Below are 18,519 nucleotides of genomic sequence, written 5' to 3'. Positions count from 1 at the left end.
TTGAAGAAGAAATTGCTGTAATGTGCAATCATACCCTGTGTGTTCATTTTAATATATTTTAGGTGACAACCCTTTTTTTAAAGCTCTGGTCTCTGTACCTTTGTAATTCTACAGCTCAGAACTCTGTTCTCTCCTCCATGTTATGATTTTATGTCTCCTCCATTTTATGCTGGCTTTTCTTAGCTATCATGTCTATATTTGACAACCATACCAAAAAAAAGAGAGAAAGCCTTATTTTGTCAGCCCACCTGCCTGTCACCACTACTTTCCTATTTCTGGAAAAAAAAAAAAAAAGAGGGGAACTTCTGTCTGCCAGACTCTGAAACTTGCAGTTTGTCAACTCAGTGGTATTAATTTTTATGTATCAGGCCAGAGATAGTATTTCAGATCATATTCCAAAACATTCCATGCTCATTCTGCACAGTATCATGAGGCCTAATACTGTACATGAGAGTTAGAACTGAGAGCCTGGTCCTGCAGCCAGTATGATTTTCCTCTTTACCTTAATTTGGGCACAATTAAGACCTAGGTATATAAATGTGTGCTTTTCTAACACAGTGGCCACACAGCTCACAGGAGGCAGGAAACTGGAGGCAGAATCTTTTGATAGCCTGCATCCATACCAAAGGAGATGCATGCACTGGCTGGGTTTGCAAAAAATGTTAATTAATTAATTAATATCACAAAAATATTAAAATCACAAAAAAATGAAAAAGAAAAGAAGTTGATGTATGATCCCAAATGTAGCACAATTCAAATAAATACAAAAAGGTGTTGTGATGAGATGTGATAAAGTCTAATCTTAACATCTGTACTAGGACAAAGCTGGAACTGGCCTCCAACGCTGGACCAAGCATTTAGATGGTGGATGGTAATTAGTGAGAGTGATGGATACAAAATTCCAAACAGCTTTTTGCTTAAATTAGCTACCAGTCAATTACCATGAAAGTTCAGAAGAAATTAAATTTTTTGTTCATTTTGACATTGTGTAGATATTATTTTAGAATAATGAATCTGGCAAAGGCCTTTAGGTTTTACTCATATTTTTTTAGGCTGAGTTGCTTTCAGCATTGCATTTCCCTTTAAAAAATGTCCAGCAGAAATGTTTGTTCAATGAAGAATGCCAAGTAACACAGTAATGTTCTTGACCATTCAGAATAGACACACGCAAAGAAAAAAATGAGATCTAAAACATTTTCTGTACATGAACTCCAAAGGTCATATACATCATGATTAATGTATACTGCTAAGTATAATGTATACTGCTAATGTATAATGTAACATGCTAAGGCCTTTCCCTTTTTTGATTACATCAGTACTAATTTGGTCCTTAGCTGAGGTATGACCACACAATATTTCATTGTTTACTTTTAAGTTATTTAAGTAAACTTTAGTATTTTTGAGGATTATGACAATGTTTCAATACTTAAAGAATAAAATGCTAACATAAGAGGTTAATGCCTCATGAAGGATTTCTTAGATTTTCATGGAAATGTTTTCAGACGGCAGTCGTACGCCTTTCCTGAACTATCACAAAAGGCTGTTTTGTCTATCAGTAACTATTTTTCGTATATCAAAATGTACAAAACCTTTTGCCAAAATACAACAGCAATCCTGGCTAGAAAATTACTTTAGGAAAAAAGAAATTAGTTTAGTAGTAAGTTCACGTCTCAGCTGGCCATAACCACAGGTAAAAGGCGTGGTTTGATACGCAAATTATAACTGTGGGGAGGGGGGGAATATATGATGATACACATCGATGTTTCTGAAGCAAAATAACATTCTTTCCTGGAAGAGTGGTGAAGCATTGGAACAGGCTCCCCAGGGAGGTGACGGAGCCACCATCCCAGGAAATGTCAAAAAACCCGAGCAGACTGCGGTGCCCCGATATGCTCGGGTGGGTGTGGTGCGATCCAGTCGAGGGCTGGACTTGATGATCTTGAACGGCTTTTCCAGCCTCAATGGCTCCATGATTCCCTCTAACGAAGGGATAAGGCTCTGTTCCTGAGGATTTGAGATTGCCGGCAAGACATTTTTGGGCTGTACAGCTTCACACCAACACACGCACGTTAGACACCCATCGGGATACAAGCGCTTCAGGAATTTCATGAGATACGAGCACTTCTAAGATACATTCAGAGCTAACTACACCCCAAAACACGCCCTTGCGGCGCATCTCCCACGACAACAGCATCACCTCCCACTCCGGACCCCAAGGAGCGAGGGGCGACACTCCGGACACGCGTGGAGAGGGCAGCGGCGGGGCCGGGCGGGGCGGGGGAGCGGGGCAGCGGGGGCAGTGGGGGAGCGGTGGAGCGGGCAGCGGGGCAGCGGGAGAGCGGGGCAGCGGGGGGGTAGCGGAGTAGCGGGGTAGCGGGGCGGCGAGCAGCGGGGGCAGCGGGGCAGCGGGGTAGCGGGGCAGCGGGCGAGTGGGGCAGCGGGGCAGCGGGCAGCGGGGTAGCGGGCGAGTGGGGCAGCGGGGCAGCGGGCAGCGGGGTAGCGGGGGTAGCGGGGGTAGCGGGGCGGCGGGGCAGCGGGGAAAGCGGGAGAGCGGGGCGGCGGGGCGGCGGGCAGCGGGGGCGCGGGCAGCGCGGGCTCCGCGGCCGCGCACCGGCGCCTCGCGCCCCGCCCGCGCCCGCCCCGCGGCGGCGGCCCCGCCTCGCGCCCGCGATCAGCTGCGCGCGCGTCACGTGGGCGCGTGTCGAAGGTCACGGCGCCCACAATGGAGCTGTCGCCGTACGCGCAGGGCGGCTGGCGGCTGCTGGGCGACCCCCGCCGCTTCCCCCGCCGCCCGTTCGCCGCCCTCCTCCGCGCCGCCTTCCGCAGCCTCCTGGATCACCCGCAGGCCGGGCTGGGTAAGGCGCGGCGCGGTGGGGGGCGCGGGCCGCGCCGCGGAGCGCGCGGGCGGGCGCGGGGCTCCGTGCGCCCCCGCGCGTGTCCGCGCCGCAGCGGGCGCTGCCCGCGCACACACGCGGAGCGGCTCCCGCCCGCGGGCGGCTCCGGGGTGCCGCTGCGCGGGGTGTCATCGCCAGCGCTCGCCTGCTTCAGTGAGGCTCCGACCTGTCCGAAATAAGGGGGGCGGGTCGGGAAGGGTCCCCCCGCGCGTTCGTGTCCGCGGGCTGGGCTCAGGACGCGGTGTTCCCTCGCTGCGGCCCTGCGGGGGTTTTCGCGCGTGGACGCGTCCTACCGCAAGCCCGGCACGGGGGTGCGCGGCCGTGCAATTAATTTCCCGTGTTAATCGCTCCTTCGCCGCCTCCGCGGACGGAGGGAGCTGCCGGTGCCGGGGCCCCTCCCGGCCGGTGGCCCCAGCCGCGCTTCTCGCCATTAAGAGGCTGCTGAGGATCGCGGACGGGGCTCGCAGAGGAAATTGAGGTTTTCCTTCTTTCTTTCCTTTTTTTTTTTTTTTTTTTTTTTTTTTTTTTTTTAACGGGAAGGAGCTGTAGAGGCGGCGGGGCGCTCAGCGCCGCTCAGCCCCGCCTGGTACGGCTTGCCCCAGCCAGTGCTTCATCCCTTCACCTTCTCCTCCGCCTCCTCACACCTTGCCTACTTGTTCTGTCCTTTCACTCTGAAACACCAAATGTGTTTCATTTTGACGTTTTTGTGGGAAAGATAGCGTTCAAAGGGCGAGCAGCAGCCTTTGGTACCGTGTGCTGGGGTTTGGCAGATAAGTGTGTCATCAGTAATTCATTTATTTTAGACGATCCAGACCTGAAAGATATTGACCCTACAGTATTAAAACATTGCCATGCTGCGGCTGCAACGTGTATTCTGGAGGCAGGGAAGCAGAAAGCTGACATATCTGCTATAAGGTACTCATACTTGGAAGCTACACCATTTTTCTAGCAGTTGTTACTTAGAAGTGTACTGCTGAATTAATGTTAACAGAAAACTAATAAATTCTTTTTTCCTGTAGCACGTGCCTAGAAGACTGCAAGCTGGATAAAGAGAGAATAGAACAATTTTGCACCGAATATCAGGTTTTTAAACCAACTTTAGCATGTTAATTTTTCTTCTTTCATAGGAATTTATTGAACCTAGTAATTTTCTTTTTTTTCCTCTTGCTTCAGAAAAACAAGGATGCATTGGAAATCCTATTGGGAAGGTAGGTCAATCACTCAGCAGAGACATGGTTTCACTTACAGTTAGTTTGAAACTGTCCTGGAAAACACTTCTGCATACTTTAGGTGATTAAAGTAAGTAATATTGTTCCATTAAAAAATAAAGGGCAGTTTAAACCAACTCTAGAAAAGAGCTATTGAAACTTTTCTTCATTTGGAATTCTACTCTAAAATAACCTTTTAGAACTTCCCAAGTAGCATTACCAGGATCATGAAAAGTTCTTTATTGATGGACAGCTTGAGAAAATGGCCTTTTCTTTTAGCATAGGGGACTTGTAACTGTTGTGTCTTTCAGCATAGGCAGATCTCCTCTCCACATAACTGATGTGTCTTGGCGCTTGGAATATCAGATCAAGGTAATTTTAACAGATCAAGGTGTTTCTTCAGTCTGTTTTAATGCTGAGACCTGCTTTTTTTATATGTTCTTTGTTTTCAATTTAGAACAATCAACTTCATAAAACTTATCAGCCTTCCTATTTGGTGACCTTAAATGTAGAGGTACAGTACTCCCAGCACCCTCAGTGGAAAAAATGCAATTTTGTGATATTTTTTAAATACAATAGACATTGCTGTTTCTTTGTTTTTTTCCCCTTCAGAACAGTGATTCAGGATCGCACCCAGATGTTAGTTTTAGTTGTACAATGGAGCAATTACAGGTACTTGTTTCCTTCATCTTTTTGTGCTTAGCTCCAATTGTGGCTGTACATGTTATTAACAAATTGAAATCATTTACACTATTACTTAAAAAAAAATTCCAATACTGGGAGGGTAAGAGAATTTTCCATAATAGTTATCCAAGTGTATTTTTACTGTCTTTTCAAATAAAGTTGGAATGTAACTGAATTTAGTTGTGTGGGGAGTGTTTTACATACGTGCATAAATATTTTGTCTGTTTTCATAACTGTAATCCATATGTATATGTGGGAGGAAACTCATCATTTTCTGAAACTCTGATTTCCTGTGCTTTAGAGAAATGATTAAAGAAGCTAGTTCAGTGATTTAAATGTGTCATGATTAAAAATAGAGAAGGAACTGAAGGCTCTTCAGTGGTGTTAATGACATGTAAGAAATGTCCTGAAACAAACGTTGATCTTTGTTTAGCGATTTAAATGTGTAACTGAACAATAGAGGTATTGTAATGCTTGGAAGTGACCAAACTCTGGAGGATCGGCAAGAGGGCTTGGTGGGAGAGGAAAAGCAAGATATTAAAACTTAAAGTTTACACCTCCTCTTTTTAAGCGTGTCTCAAAAGCTGTCCTTTTGTCAGTAATGAGTGTTTCTAGTCGGTTTGCTGGCATAGTGAAGTCTGATGTGCTTTGGCTGGAGAGTGGTCCTAGTACAAAATTGCACTCAAAGTATTTTCAGTGTTTTAGAAATCCATGATGTACTTCAAAGCCAGAAGCAAATGTCCGCATTAGCCATTGTGGCAATACCAATAAAATGTGTGTGTAAATAATAATGATCTATTTTAGGAGAAAACACATTTTTAAAAGTGTTTTCCTTCTGTTCCCACATTTCTGAGTACATTGTAAAATACAGAGCTATTTAATTATTTGCTTGCGTTGTTCATCAGTTGCAACACTTCTTTGTACTACAAGGTGCTGGTTTCACTTGAGTCTCTGTTTAAAAAAATACTCTGTTCTAGCTGACCTTTAAAATATATGCTTATTTTAAGACTCTATTTCATCTCTTAGGACTTAGTGGGAAAGCTAAAAGATGCTGCAAAAAGTCTAGAACGAGCGACTCAGATGTGATTGAAGGAAGGTGTCAGCCTGCTGAAGCACTCTCCTTCCTAAGTGTCTCCTAAATGACAAATGTCTTTCATCTCTTGATGCAAACTGGGGTTTTTTAAGTCCTTGGATGTGAATTAAGTGAATTTTTTACGTCTGCACTTGGTATTCCCTGCTCATGTAATTTTTTTTTATTAACTCCTGTTAAATATTTGCTGAACTGACGTGTCATCAAAGTATTCCTTCTATCTTATTTTGTATATTTTTACAACTGTCACTGCTTATTTTTCTTTGCGATCTAATAAAGGTTTATTCGCGCCTGTTGTGCAATTTCTATGGATGAATTAGCTGTACCTAAAAGTAAGATGCTAAACGTTAGATGAGCTCAGTGAGGCAAAAGCGCCTTCCTCCCGTGCCGCGGCTACGGCGGGTTTGCTAAGTCGCCCGCCGCGCTTTGTCATTTCCAGCCGCTCTTACATCTCTCCTACGAGGAAAAGTCGGACCCCGGCGCGGGGGGCAGGAAAGGATTCGGTTTAATCTTGTGGAGCCGGGGCGCCTCACGGAAAGCCGGCAGAATCCGCGGAACGGAGCCGAGCCGAGTGGCGGCTCCGGCTCGACGGCGCGGCTGCTCCCAGCATCTCCCGCTCGCCTTGGGCCGCGCCGGCACCGCGGGTCTCCGCTCGCTCCCGCCCGCAGGTGCGGAGCGGCTCCGAGGCGCGGTCCGTCCGCACCTGCCGCCGAGGGAGAACGGCCCCGCGGAGGATGCGCGGCGGCGGCCGGTTCCTCGCAGCGGAGCGGGGCTTTTTCCTCTCCGCTCCGAGGCGCCCGAGCGGCGGGCGGCGTCTTATCCTCGCCGGACGGAGGCGAGCAGCGCGAGGGTTTCCCCCCGTTCCTTCCCTCCCGCTCCGGGGCTGCCCGTCCCGCCCGCGGGATGTGGGGACCCGCTCCCGCCGCCGCTCGGGGCGGAAAATGGCCCGCGCGGCCCTCGAGGGGACGCGTCTCCTCGACGCCGGCGGCTCCGCGCGGCCCCGGGCGGGCGCGGCGGGGCGAGGGGCGCGCGGCAGCGCGCACGCGGTGGCGGAGGCGCGAGGCCGCGGCGCGGGTCCCCGCGGGGGCGCCGCCGCGGCGGGACGGGGCGCGCGGGGGTCGAGCGCGCAACAAGTGCGCGGAGGGAGGCGAGGGCTGCGCGGGCAGGGCGACGGGCGGCGTGTGGGGCCGGAGAGCGTGCGGGCCGTGGGGCTGCGGCGCCGGGAGGATGGAGAGGGCAGCGCCGGCCAGGGCGGGGGGCGCGGCGGCTGAAGGGGAGCCGCGGCGCGGGCGGAGGGAGCGCGGAGAAGGAGGGCGGGAGGCGCCGGGGCCGCGGCGGGCGGGAGCCGTGGAGCGGGGCCGGGGGTCGGGGCGGGCGGTGAGGAAAAGGAGGAAAAGGAGGCATCGGCGGCGCGCGGGCGAGCGCGTGCAGGGCCGGGGGGAGGGGAGGGAGGGAGGAAAGGAGGAGGGAGGGGGTGGCGGACGGGGGAGGGGAGGGAGGGAGCGAGGGGGGAGGCGGAGGGAGGGGGAGGAGGCGGCCGGGTTGCGGGATTGGGTCACGGGGAGGCTGCCGGGCCCCGGCGGCAGCGCCGCTAATTCCCAGGCCGCCCTTAAGGAATGAGGCGCCCCACGTGACGCTGGCGGGGCGGGCGAACTCCGAGCCATTTTGGGGACGGTGTCAGTTTCCACTGTGTGCCTTCAGCGTTGCATTCTTCCCTCCTCCGCCCTCCTCCCGCCCGCCCGCTCGCCCGCCCTCCTTCCCTCCCCGGGTCCCCGCCACCAACTATGAAATAACAACAACAATAATACTCGTAATAATAACAATAATAATAAAAGAAGGAACGCGAGAGAGGCCGCGAGGCGGAGCGGGGGGCAGAGGGAGAGACAATGGGCTGGTGGAGAGAGGACCCATCCGGACCGGGGAGACTGTGCGCTCCCAGCGCCTGAGCCGCCCGGGCGGCCAACTCGGAGGGAGCGAGAGAGCGAGGGAGCGAGCGAGAAGGGCCCGCGAGGAGCGGAGGAGACCCGGGCGTTCTGTAACTAAAATGAGCGGAGCGCAGCGGCGGCGGCGGCAATAAGCTTATTGCAATTGACAGCGTCTGCAGTTCATTTCAAGATGGCCGCTTGGCTCACATTCATTTTCTGCTGAACGACTTTTAACTTTCATTGTCTTTTTTGGCCGCTCCGATCATCACCAACCGGCTCCGTTTTCCGGGTACGTATGAAGCGAGGTGTCGCCTTACCAAGGGCGGGGGGCGAAGGGGGCTCGGCGGCGGTTTTCGGCCGGTTTGGGGGCTGCAAAGGGGCGCCTAGGTGTCCCCCGAGCTCTCCGTATGGGAAAAGCGCTGACAGGCTGCTCTAGCCACACACACACACAGACACGCAGCAGCAGCAGCCTGTGCACTCGCTCGCGTTACGCACCCACATTTGCAAATTTTAGTTCCTTTCTTTCTCCAGACGCCCCCTAAAACCTTTCTGTGCACATGGCCCCCGAGGAGAATATTTATATTTCCCGACCCTGCTGCCAGCCCGGCCCGAGCGCCCTTTGTTTAAAGGCAGATTTTGATTAAACAGGGACGTTCGTGAAATCTGGAGCTGCCTGGGTCAAGTGATTTCAGTCCTCCCCGAAAGAAATGTGTCTGGGGGGGGTTAAAATGTCAGATAATGCACCCATTTTATAGAGACGGAGCCAGTGGGGGGTAGCGATCCTCCTGGGGGGGTTGTTAGGCGCCGGGGCACCCAGCAGAAAATGTTATTAACTTAAGTTGGACAAGTACTTCTGTGAAATTGGATGGGTTGTAAGATGGCGGTTCCCAGTTGTTTCCAATGTCTCCTCTTACGTTTCTGCTCTAAATGCTGAACTTTAGGGGTTTGTGCCTGCTGGGAGAGGCAAGGGGTGGTCAACGTCGAGAAAGAACTTTTTGGGGGGGTAAGGGTAGCACTTTTAATGCGGTCTTGGGGAACTGGGGCGAGCGGTTTGCTGGAGCCTTTGGAGCAAAGGTGATGTGTCTGCGGGACGCGGAGGGGGGGTGGTGTGTGTGAATTTCTTTTCTCTGGTTGGTATTTTTTTTTACCCTGAGCCCGGGAAGGGTAAATTTACATGAAATCCTTTGTCAGATCTTAAAGATGTCACGAGTGGGCTCCTCGTGCTGCTTATGGGCAGCACTTGAAAGTTGCTGGTGTTATGTGTTTATAATTGAATGGCCTTGGCAATATATAAAGCGGGGTGTTTCTATGTGTGCTGTAAACATTTGCAAATAATCAGGTGAAAATAAGCAGGAAAATAATCGCATTTCCATAAAAGTGAGGCAGTAACTTTTCAGCGCCTAAAAACTTTGATTCACTCCTCCACTTCCCAGGAAAGTCGAAGAAAACCTGGGCATGTGTGCCCATTTGCAAGCTTGTCGCTAAAAGAATTTTTTTGCGTAGTCTGTAGTGGTGAGAGCAGCTTCTGTTATGGGACTGTCCCTAAGACCAGGGACGTTCGGTGCAGTCCAGTAAAACTACTTTGAGTGACTCTGTGCAGCCCGTCCTGGAGACTGAGACCTGTGTTGCACTTTGCCAGAGGCACGAAGTCTTGACCTACCTGATCGCTTAGATATTACAAAATTAACATTTTAGTGTATTTTTTAAAGTAGATAGATTGTGTTTTACGCCTAATCCCAGGAAGGCGATTTAAGAGACTGGAGTCTTTTTGCACTTTGTTGCCAATATTCTCAGCTCTTTTCTTGCTGCAGCGAGCTGTGCAGAGATACTTGAGGTTCGTGTGCCTCCTCTGAAAGAACTACTGTCCTCTCTTTTAAAACATATGTGACCATTCTTAAGCGAAAGAGTAATAACAGACTCGATAGTACAAGTGGCTCTGGCTGATAATGGGTGAAGATGTAGAATGAAGGCTGCTTTATTCCTGATGAGAGTTTTCTGAGATGAGATGGGTACAAAGTACACAAACCTACCCGGGCGATGCTTCTGTTTTTTCATGTATGTATTTTCTGTTAGAGACCTGTCGAGCAAGGTTTGATAGCTTATTGCCTTTATGGATTTTTAATAATGTAGCTGATTCTTAACAGGAGAATGCACTTCTGTTTTTCCTCATTTTGACATAACTTGTTTAAGGCCTCTGTATTATCGGTTGGCTGGCAGTGCTTACTTGTAGCAGGTATTATCCACATATATTTTACGTTTAGTTGTTCCATGTGTCAATGTGTAAATATATATTGTCCTGGCTAAGAGGCTGTTTGTATTTCTGTGAAGTGTTGGCATTCACCGTGCGATCATCAGGAGCAGAAAAAACATCTGAAAGGGTTTCCCTCGTACCAAGATATTAAACTCAGGCTGATGTAGTAAAATGTGCTGCGTTCATGTTACATCCCCGCAGGCACAGACACGCGTGTGCCTGTGCGGGTGGCTTTTGGGGAGAAATTAAGTCCCTAGTTCAGCTCGCTGGGGAAAGTCACTGATTTTCAAGATAGCTCATAGCACGTTGAAAATGTGCTAACTTTGGGCAATAAATAATCCGCATTTAGAGGTTGCTTCGACAAAACAGGTTTCACGGTTGAATTTAATCCCCCTCCATTTAGGAAGGGGCTTCGCCTGCGTGAAATAAACGCGTTAATGTCTTGAAAGGTTTGTCCCAGTCTGTCAGGGCTGGGAAGGAATTCTCGGTCAGCCGACTTGTGTGACCTCGGTCACTGCTGGGTTTTTTTCTTGGTTTAGATATTTATGAATTATAAGGTAGTGACTTGAACAAATAAAACACAGAACCGTGAAAGCTGTCCATGTGTAAGTACCTAAAGGGACTCCGGAGCCGCCGGCTTCAGGGCGCTGAGTTCTTCAGAGAGGCGTGCAGAAACTCCGTCTCTGACTTTTCTGGGAAAAGCAAAACCTCGGTATCAGTTTAAAAGGAAGAAGCGGAGGGTCAGGGACCCTGGAAGCGACATTTAAACCGCAGTACAATGCAGCGGGAGTCTTGCTTTCCCGCACGGTGCTGGGAACAGCTTTGGGGACCTGGTCTGGCTTGGTGCTTCTGGAACTTTGCTTTTCTTTGTGCTGGCCGGCTATGGTTTGATGTTGGGGAGTTTTATCTGCTGTTCACTCAAGGGCTCTCCTGCAGCAACAAGAGAAGTTTTCTGGTCGGGGTCGCTCGTTGGCGCTGTGCACACTTCTGACGAATATTGTACCCCTGTTCTGGTCAGTTTGGCTGACGTTCAAAGCTTTTAGGAACATTTCTGTGTTGCCACTTTTTTCCCCTTTTTTTTCTTTTCTTTTCTTTTCTTTCTTTTTTTTTTTTTTTCCTCTCGCTTCCTAACACTGAAGTGTGCGAGTGGCTGCTCGCATCTTGAGCGTTCGGTGCTGCGGTGAGAGGTGGCTCGCAAGCTCTGCCTCGGGAGGAGAGGGGACCAAGGACAGGAGTTGATGTGCTGGGAGCACTGACCTGGGGAAATGAATAGCTCTGAGCGGAGCAACGTTGTTACATTACATTTTTCAGGATCTGGTTGACAGAAAATAATTTACTCTACAATTGACGTGGCTGACAGGGATTTTTCCCTGTGTGTGCTTTTCCCTTTATCTGTTATTCCCTCTCATTTTAAAGTGTGTTTGCATCTAGCGTTGGTGCCAGTGCATGCGATGGGGTTTTATGGGTTTCAGACTATGAAAATGACATTTGTTTTTCACTCTTGTCTCTGCTTTGTGTTGACAAGGTGTTGATTTAGCTTTAGGAATGATCTGGTCACATGGTCCTTCGCATGTTGTCACTAATGTACCGTTTAAAGTCGGTTTGGGCTTTTTCCCCCTTCTCGGTGTGCTTTATTGCTGAAATGGGGGGTTACTTAAGTATCCGGAGACTTGTTTTCTGCCGTCCAAGCACCTTACTCTGGTGATGTAAATCTCTTTTACACCTTTTGCAAAACTTTGCACCGCGCTTGCCTCGTCCGCGGGATGATTTTCAAACAAGCGTCAAAAGGTGGGAGAAGGAAAGAAAGAGAGAAAAAGAGTTGGGGGTGAGAGAAAGGTAGTAAGGAGAAAAGTAAGGAAAACAGAGAAGGAGGAAGCGGGGATGCCGGCGCGGATGCTGGAGCGGGAGCTGGGGCTCGGCACCCCTCTGGCAGTGCAAGGGACTCGGTCCCCGGGAGCGCGGCGCGGTTCTGTTCGCCGGAGGGAGGGAGCGGAGGGGGAGAGGAGCTATCTCAGACCAGCTCCTCGCACCGAGTCGACGTGGAGAGAGGCCCCTGAGAGGATCCGAAATGGCCGAGGCTCGGGAGGAGCCTCTGGCACTCGCCTCCGCCAGGCTGAGACCCCACAGCCCGGGGCCGCCCCCGCCGGCCGGGCCGCCCGCCACCGCGCCCGGGCACCCTCCGGGCCGTGCCACCCGACCCCGCCCGGCCCGCTCCCGCCCTCCCCCTCCCCTCCATTCGCAGCCGAGCTCCCAGACCCCCGCGGGCTCCTTGGCTCCTCCACCCCCACCGCCAGCCCCCGGGCCCCGCGTCCCACCCCCTGGCCCGGCCCGGCCCGGCCCGGCCCGCCCCCCCGGCCGCCCCCCGCCCGGCTCTCGTGTGTTCCCAGCGGTGGCAGGATGCCAAGTGTAAGTGTAAGTTGCTATAGCAACCCCCTCGGAGAGCGGAGCAGATCCGGATCGGCACCGAGCCGCAGCGGCAGCCGCCCGAACCCCCCCGGCGGGCCGGCCCCGCCGCCCCGGTGCCCGGCCCCGCTCCGAGGTGCGTGTGTCCCCCCCCTCTCCGTCCCTCCCCCCGCCGCCCCTCCCCGCGCTCCGGAAATGCCAGGGCAGCCGCACCGGGAGGCGCTGGTTCCCCTTTGTGCTGCTCGCCGGCAGCCCGGTGCCCGCCGTGTCGCCCCCGGAGCTCCCCGCCGCATCGCCGCCGAGCCGCCCGCGCAGCCCGAGCCGGCCGGTGCCGCCGCGCCGCGGGAATTGCCCGTGCCCGCCGGGGAACGGCGCGGTGGGTGCCGCGGAACGACCGCCCCTCCGCGGGGCTGCGCCCAGGCCGGCCCGGGGCGGTGCGGTGCGGGGACGCCCCGCCGGCCTCGGGACCGGCCCTTGCCCGCCACCCGGCCCCGCGCCGCCGCCGCCGCCGCCTTCGTCTTCCGCGCTTGGTCTTCCTCTGCGCCGGGGGATGCGATGCGATGCACGGGGGAAGGGGATGCGCCGGACCGCGGCACCTGGGACGCCGCCGCGCTTGCCCCCGCTGACCGGTCCTCTGTGTGTGCGTGTCTTTCAGAGCCGCTCCTCGCCACGCCAAAATGCACCGAACAACCAGAATCAAAATAACCGAGCTAAACCCCCATCTCATGTGCGTGCTCTGCGGCGGGTACTTCATTGATGCAACAACCATCATAGAGTGCCTCCACTCCTGTAAGTACGACCGGGCGCTCCGCGTTTTTCCCCCGCCGCTTCCCTCCTTTCCCGGCATCCCGGGAACACGCACGGAAAAAAGAAAATCCTCCCAAGCCCAAACCCCCCGAGGGGCTCGGGACCGACGCCCTCCTCCTCCCCGACGGGAGGGGAAGTAGGTGTTCCAGCCGCGGTGCAGATTTTCTGAGGACGGCCCTACGGTCTTTGTTAAAGTAATAATATATGTGCTATAAGCGTCTCCTTTTCATGGTAATTGCAGCTTATTTGGGTAGTTGTTTAGCTTAAGCAGCGTGTTGCTGACAATGGACGATTTGCTCTAGCTTGCATAGTTTAGAAAATCGCACCTTTATCTATGCATATCTGAGCGGCACCTAGGAGCATCACTAAAAGCCTGTGGTGTTTGACTTACAGTTTGTAAGACCTGTATCGTGCGTTACTTGGAGACCAGCAAGTATTGTCCTATCTGTGATGTCCAAGTTCACAAAACTCGACCGCTTTTGAATATAAGGTAGGAGAAAGTTGGGAAGTGCGCACTGCATCTCTGTTTTTGCTTTACATGGGGAGAGCAGCAGTAGTCGGTGTCAATGTTATCTCTTCGTCTGCAATTTAAATCTGAAAGGGCTTGTCAATTTACAAGCTACCTCGTGTGTATGTGGTCTCTTTGGAGTTTCTTCACTGATTGAAACTGAAGATGCCTCTAGATGGTTTTGTTGGCCTATTTTAGCATAGACCACTCATTGATGCCTCTTCCCTCTCCCGCATTCTGCCGTACCACCCGATGGTTCTTACCTCTACTTTCTGTATCTCCAAGACATGCATCACTCCAACCACAGCTCCTAGTCATGAAAACTCCTGCTGCAACTTTCCAAACTAAGAGGCAAAAGCCTTTAAAATATCATTTGGCTTTCAGAAACATTTTTGTTGTCGGCTCTCTGTACTTTCTAGGAAGCACATGAGGATTTAAGGCCTTCCTTCAGTCTGGGAGACTTCTTTTTCAGTTGTGCTAACATGGATGAGTTTTGGTTCAGAGTGGTATTTAGAGCAGGGTTAGTTTGATTACAGGGTCCTGTAAGTTAACTTTTTATGACTGGCCTCCCACTTTGTAGAAGATGCCTCGTTGTTGTGAAAGTTTATAAGGTAGGAGCTGCCATTTGGATTAAAATATTGCTTCATCTGCTTAATTTTATGTTGTGGGGTTGTTCTTTTTTCAGGTCAGATAAAACTCTCCAGGATATTGTATACAAGCTAGTACCAGGCCTTTTCAAAAGTAAGTAGTTAAATCAGGTATTTTATTAAGAGCAGAAAAACAAAACCAGAGCCGCTATCCTTTATCAATACCGTGAGTTGCAGAGTAACTACTAAAAGAAAAATATATGCTTTTCCATCTAGATGAAATGAAAAGAAGAAGGGATTTTTATGCTGCTCATCCGTCGGCTGATGGTAAAAGCTTCTCGTTCGCAACTTTAATATGTGTGGCATTGAGCTAGATGTTTTACTTTTCCTTTTTAACTTACAAGTGATGTATTACCATCACAGAATTTTAAGAAGTAAAGTCAGCATAATAAAAGTTTATTGTTTTAACAGTCAGGTAGCTCTCATTCATTATCTTACTGTGAAGATTTTTTTTTCTTGTTACTGAGAATTGCAATTCTTCCTGATTTGAATTTCAAAATGTAAATTATTGTGGAAATTTCTGTGCAGCTGCCAATGGCTCTAATGAAGACAGAGGAGAAGTGGCTGATGAAGACAAAAGAATTATAACAGACGACGAGATAATAAGCTTATCCATTGAATTCTTTGACCAGAATAGGCAAGTTCCGGAATGGCAAAATTGTATGTTTACCTATTTGATAGCACCTGTATTTATTATTTGTTGTAATTCTGTAATTTCTTCTCACAGACTGGAGCGAAAAGGAAATAAGGAGAAAGAAAAATCAAAGGAAGAGGTAAATAACTTTCCTTTACTACAGGGGAAACATATCACACACACACACATACACACAACCTTGGGACAGGTCTGTAGCTGAGAAAAATACATAGGTATGTGTGTCTAGAATAAAGGAAGCACACCTCCTATCATGGCACTAGGTAAAGAAGAGGTAAAACATTTTCATACAGCTGCATATGCAGGCAACTTTTTAAAATTCAAAATACCCACAGTATTATTTTTAAAGCAAAATCTGATTTTTCATCAAAGTTTGGGAAAATATATTTAGTAATTTAATAAAAAATAATATGTATTGCATATGTACCCTAAAAAGATACTAAATATAATACAAATATTTACGTATGAATTTAGTTACAATTTTAGATTACTTTCTCTAGAACTGTAATTTGCCACTTATTTCTGATGTGCCCTCCAAGACAGCAGGCATTGTTGTATTACAGTTCATAATTTAGTAAGGTGCACTTTTTTTCAACATGAAATGCTAGAACACAACATTGGTGTTGGTGGGAGTAACTGCACATTCTCAGTAGACTGATTTTCTTTACTATGCCACTAGGTGAATGACAAAAGATACTTGCGCTGCCCAGCAGCAATGACAGTGATGCATCTAAGAAAGTTCCTGCGGAGTAAGATGGATATACCTAACACTTTCCAGGTACCCCTGGGAAAGAGTGGTTGGTTTGTTTGTTTGCTTGCTTGGGGTTTTTGGGGGTTGTTTTTTGGTAGGACTCATTTTGTCATTACAGCTGGTCCCAGCAAGTGGAAACAGCCAAGTATTTCTGGTGTGTGCCATACATTATTTGGTTTATTTTTAAAATATCTGTCTGTAGAGTTTGATGACATTGTAATTTTTTTAGTGCTGTAAATACCAAAGCATTAAGAAATTGCTCCTTGATGTATTTGTGGTATCTGTGACAGTGGGGCTACTTTACCTCAGAGCAGTCGTGTGCTAATGATAGGTCCTGGATGCTCCTTAATGCAAGGGTTCATATCTTGAACAGATTGATGTGATGTATGAAGAGGAGCCTCTGAAGGACTACTACACCCTAATGGATATTGCCTACATCTATACCTGGAGGCGGGTGAGTATTTCCAGTGTGCCTCCGGGGAGGGTGCAGGTCATGGCCTGGGCAGGGCACTTACCAGGGTCTCCCTTTTGCTTTCCAGAATGGGCCTCTGCCCTTGAAATACCGGGTCCGACCTACCTGCAAGAGGATGAAGATCAGTCACCAGAGGGAAGGCTTGAATAACAGTGGGGAGCTGGAAAGTGACTCTGGGAGCGACAAGGCAAGCAGCCCAGCAGGAGGCATCCCCTCCACCTCCTCCTGTTTGCCCAGCCCCAGCACACCAGTCCAGTCTCCTCACCCCCAGTTCCCCCACATCTCCAGCACCATGAATGGCACCAGCAGCAGCCCCAGCAGTAACCACCAGTCCTCCTTTACCAACAGAGCTCGGAAAACATCAATAAATGGCTCCTCAGCCACTTCATCTGGTTGATGTGCCAACCAGGCTACCACCCTCACCCCTCCTTTATATAGATCTCTCCATGCCATTACAGCTTTATAGATGCTAATCCATGTGACTATCATCCAAATTGCTTTCTTTTGTAGTAACACTGAACTTGGCTATAAAAGGCGGACTAGGTGACATTCAGGATGGACTATAATAACTGGATTCAGTTATTGGAAACGCAAGATTGAAATGTAAATTTTTCAGAGGACTGGGAAACAAACAAAAGTTACACCTTCACCTGTTCTGAATGATGTGGAGTTGTTTCTGTCCCCATCATCTGGAGCCAGGAGTCTCCAGAAGTCAATACAAATCCTGGGAAGTAGTTTGTTAATCCAGACTAACTCCTCCATTGCGTTCTCTTCGATTGTTATTGTTCTTATACTGTTTTGTGAACCTGTAGAAAGCAAGTGCTTTTTCATCTTGAAATCCAACAAAATTGAAAGAATATGCATAGAAAAATGCATATATGTAGCCATGTCACTGTGAATAACAATTTTTGCGTATTAGCCATTTTGATTCTTATGTTGCATCTTTTACTTCTCTGTTGCTGCGCAGAACCGATCAAAAGAAAACTTCAGTTTTACAATCTGTATGCCTAAAAGCGGGTATTACCGTTTTATTTACTGACTTGTTTAAATGATTCGCTTTTGTAAGAATCAGATGGCATTATGCTTATTGTACAATGCCATATTGGTATATGACATAACAGGAAACAGTATTGTATGATATATTTATAAATACTATAAAGAAAATATTGTGTTTCATGCACTCATGATATGGTTGTTAAATTTCTAAACAGGTTCGACCCTTGCAGATGCCGCCTGTTTGAGCTTTGCTCATACTGCAAGAAACACATTGTGTGTGAGAGCTACAGTATTGGGGAAGCACATTCAAGTCTCTGATAACCTGGAGGCAATTGGCAATCTTAAAAGAATTTTACTTGCTTTGTCTTTTTATTTTTTTTTTCCTTCCAAGTGGAAGATTTTTACTTTACCAAATGTTGAAATGATACAGTGAAAAAAAGAAATCAAGGGACATGGAAGTTTTAGATCTGTTTGATTACCTTTTTATTATTTGGTGTGGTGGGACTGTGTTTCTAAAAGCACACGGAATCATTATAGAAGCCATAAACTGTTTGATATAAATTTTAAGGAACCAGCAAGTGGCTGGATGAAGGCATTTAATCTAAATTTGTTTTAATATATATGTATATGGTACAGTACTAACTTCATTAAAATTTAACTGGTACTTTAATATTTCCAATAAATTGTGGAGAATGCCTTCTCTTTAATGGCCTGCAAGTAGGTGCATTTTATTAGAGGCTTCTATGGGTGGGGTTTTTTCAATAGGAGGAACTTTTCCACCATAAAATATGAACAGCCCAGAACACTTTTCAGTTTGTGCTTTGCTTTGGTCGAACTTTGTGTGTGTTCATCACCCATCAGTTATACATTTGTGAGGGTGTTTATTCTATATGGATATTGTTTCATGTTTGTACGGAAAAATTGTAGTTAAACATTTCATTGTCTCCAGTCTGCAAAAGAAGCACAATTCTTATTGCTTTGTCTTGCTTATAGTCATTAAATCATTACTTTTGAATATAAATTGCTGTTACTCGTCCTGCTTGTTTTTATAGACCAGGTGATTGCAAATCCTCCACAAGGTTATTGCTTATTGATGTATATGTCTTGTTAAACAAGAGTTGATATTTTTTCCTGTAGTAAACATGTACAGTTCAATTTCAACAGTAAAAACTTCAGTTTTATATACACGAATAACTTTCATTTATAGCTGATCAAAGAAACAAATAAAAGG

General features: G+C 48.7%; 2 protein-coding genes across 2 annotated transcripts; both read left to right on the top strand.

Annotated features, from left to right (window-relative positions):
* The first annotated feature begins 2,682 nt into the window (after positions 1-2,682).
* Positions 2,683-6,168, top strand: COMMD3 (COMM domain containing 3). Its single transcript, XM_038129118.1, has 8 exons — positions 2,683-2,855; positions 3,698-3,809; positions 3,914-3,977; positions 4,068-4,102; positions 4,414-4,474; positions 4,560-4,616; positions 4,715-4,774; positions 5,813-6,168. The coding sequence occupies exons 1-8, from the start codon at positions 2,723-2,725 to the stop codon at positions 5,870-5,872; spliced, it is 582 nt and encodes a 193-aa protein (XP_037985046.1). The 5' UTR covers positions 2,683-2,722; the 3' UTR covers positions 5,873-6,168.
* A 1,783-nt stretch (positions 6,169-7,951) lies between these two features.
* On the top strand, positions 7,952-18,309 carry LOC119697811 (polycomb complex protein BMI-1). Its single transcript, XM_038129117.1, has 10 exons — positions 7,952-8,090; positions 13,111-13,244; positions 13,656-13,752; positions 14,456-14,511; positions 14,634-14,684; positions 14,946-15,054; positions 15,145-15,190; positions 15,749-15,847; positions 16,194-16,274; positions 16,360-18,309. Exons 2-10 carry the CDS (start codon positions 13,133-13,135, stop codon positions 16,687-16,689), a joined length of 981 nt encoding a protein of 326 aa, XP_037985045.1. The 5' UTR covers positions 7,952-8,090; positions 13,111-13,132; the 3' UTR covers positions 16,690-18,309.
* The last annotated feature ends 210 nt before the right edge of the window (positions 18,310-18,519 follow it).

Source organism: Motacilla alba, chromosome 2, assembly GCF_015832195.1.
Source record: "Motacilla alba alba isolate MOTALB_02 chromosome 2, Motacilla_alba_V1.0_pri, whole genome shotgun sequence".
NCBI lineage: Eukaryota > Metazoa > Chordata > Aves > Passeriformes > Motacillidae > Motacilla > Motacilla alba.
This window is presented reverse-complemented; position numbering and strand designations above follow the sequence as displayed.

What these genes read in the sequence shown, in the direction of transcription:
- COMMD3 (XM_038129118.1), top strand. Translation starts at nt 2,723, where the DNA reads ATGGAGCTGTCGCCGTACGCGCAGGGCGGCTGGCGGCTGCTGGGCGAC. An exon ending in AATTTTGCACCGAATATCAG is followed by an intron (nt 3,978 to 4,067) that starts GTTTTTAAACCA and finishes CTCTTGCTTCAG; the next exon opens with AAAAACAAGGATGCATTGGA. An exon ending in TTGGAAATCCTATTGGGAAG is followed by an intron (nt 4,103 to 4,413) that starts GTAGGTCAATCA and finishes TGTGTCTTTCAG; the next exon opens with CATAGGCAGATCTCCTCTCC.
- LOC119697811 (XM_038129117.1), top strand. Translation starts at nt 13,133, where the DNA reads ATGCACCGAACAACCAGAATCAAAATAACCGAGCTAAACCCCCATCTC. An exon ending in CATAGAGTGCCTCCACTCCT is followed by an intron (nt 13,245 to 13,655) that starts GTAAGTACGACC and finishes TTTGACTTACAG; the next exon opens with TTTGTAAGACCTGTATCGTG. An exon ending in AGTACCAGGCCTTTTCAAAA is followed by an intron (nt 14,512 to 14,633) that starts GTAAGTAGTTAA and finishes TTTTCCATCTAG; the next exon opens with ATGAAATGAAAAGAAGAAGG.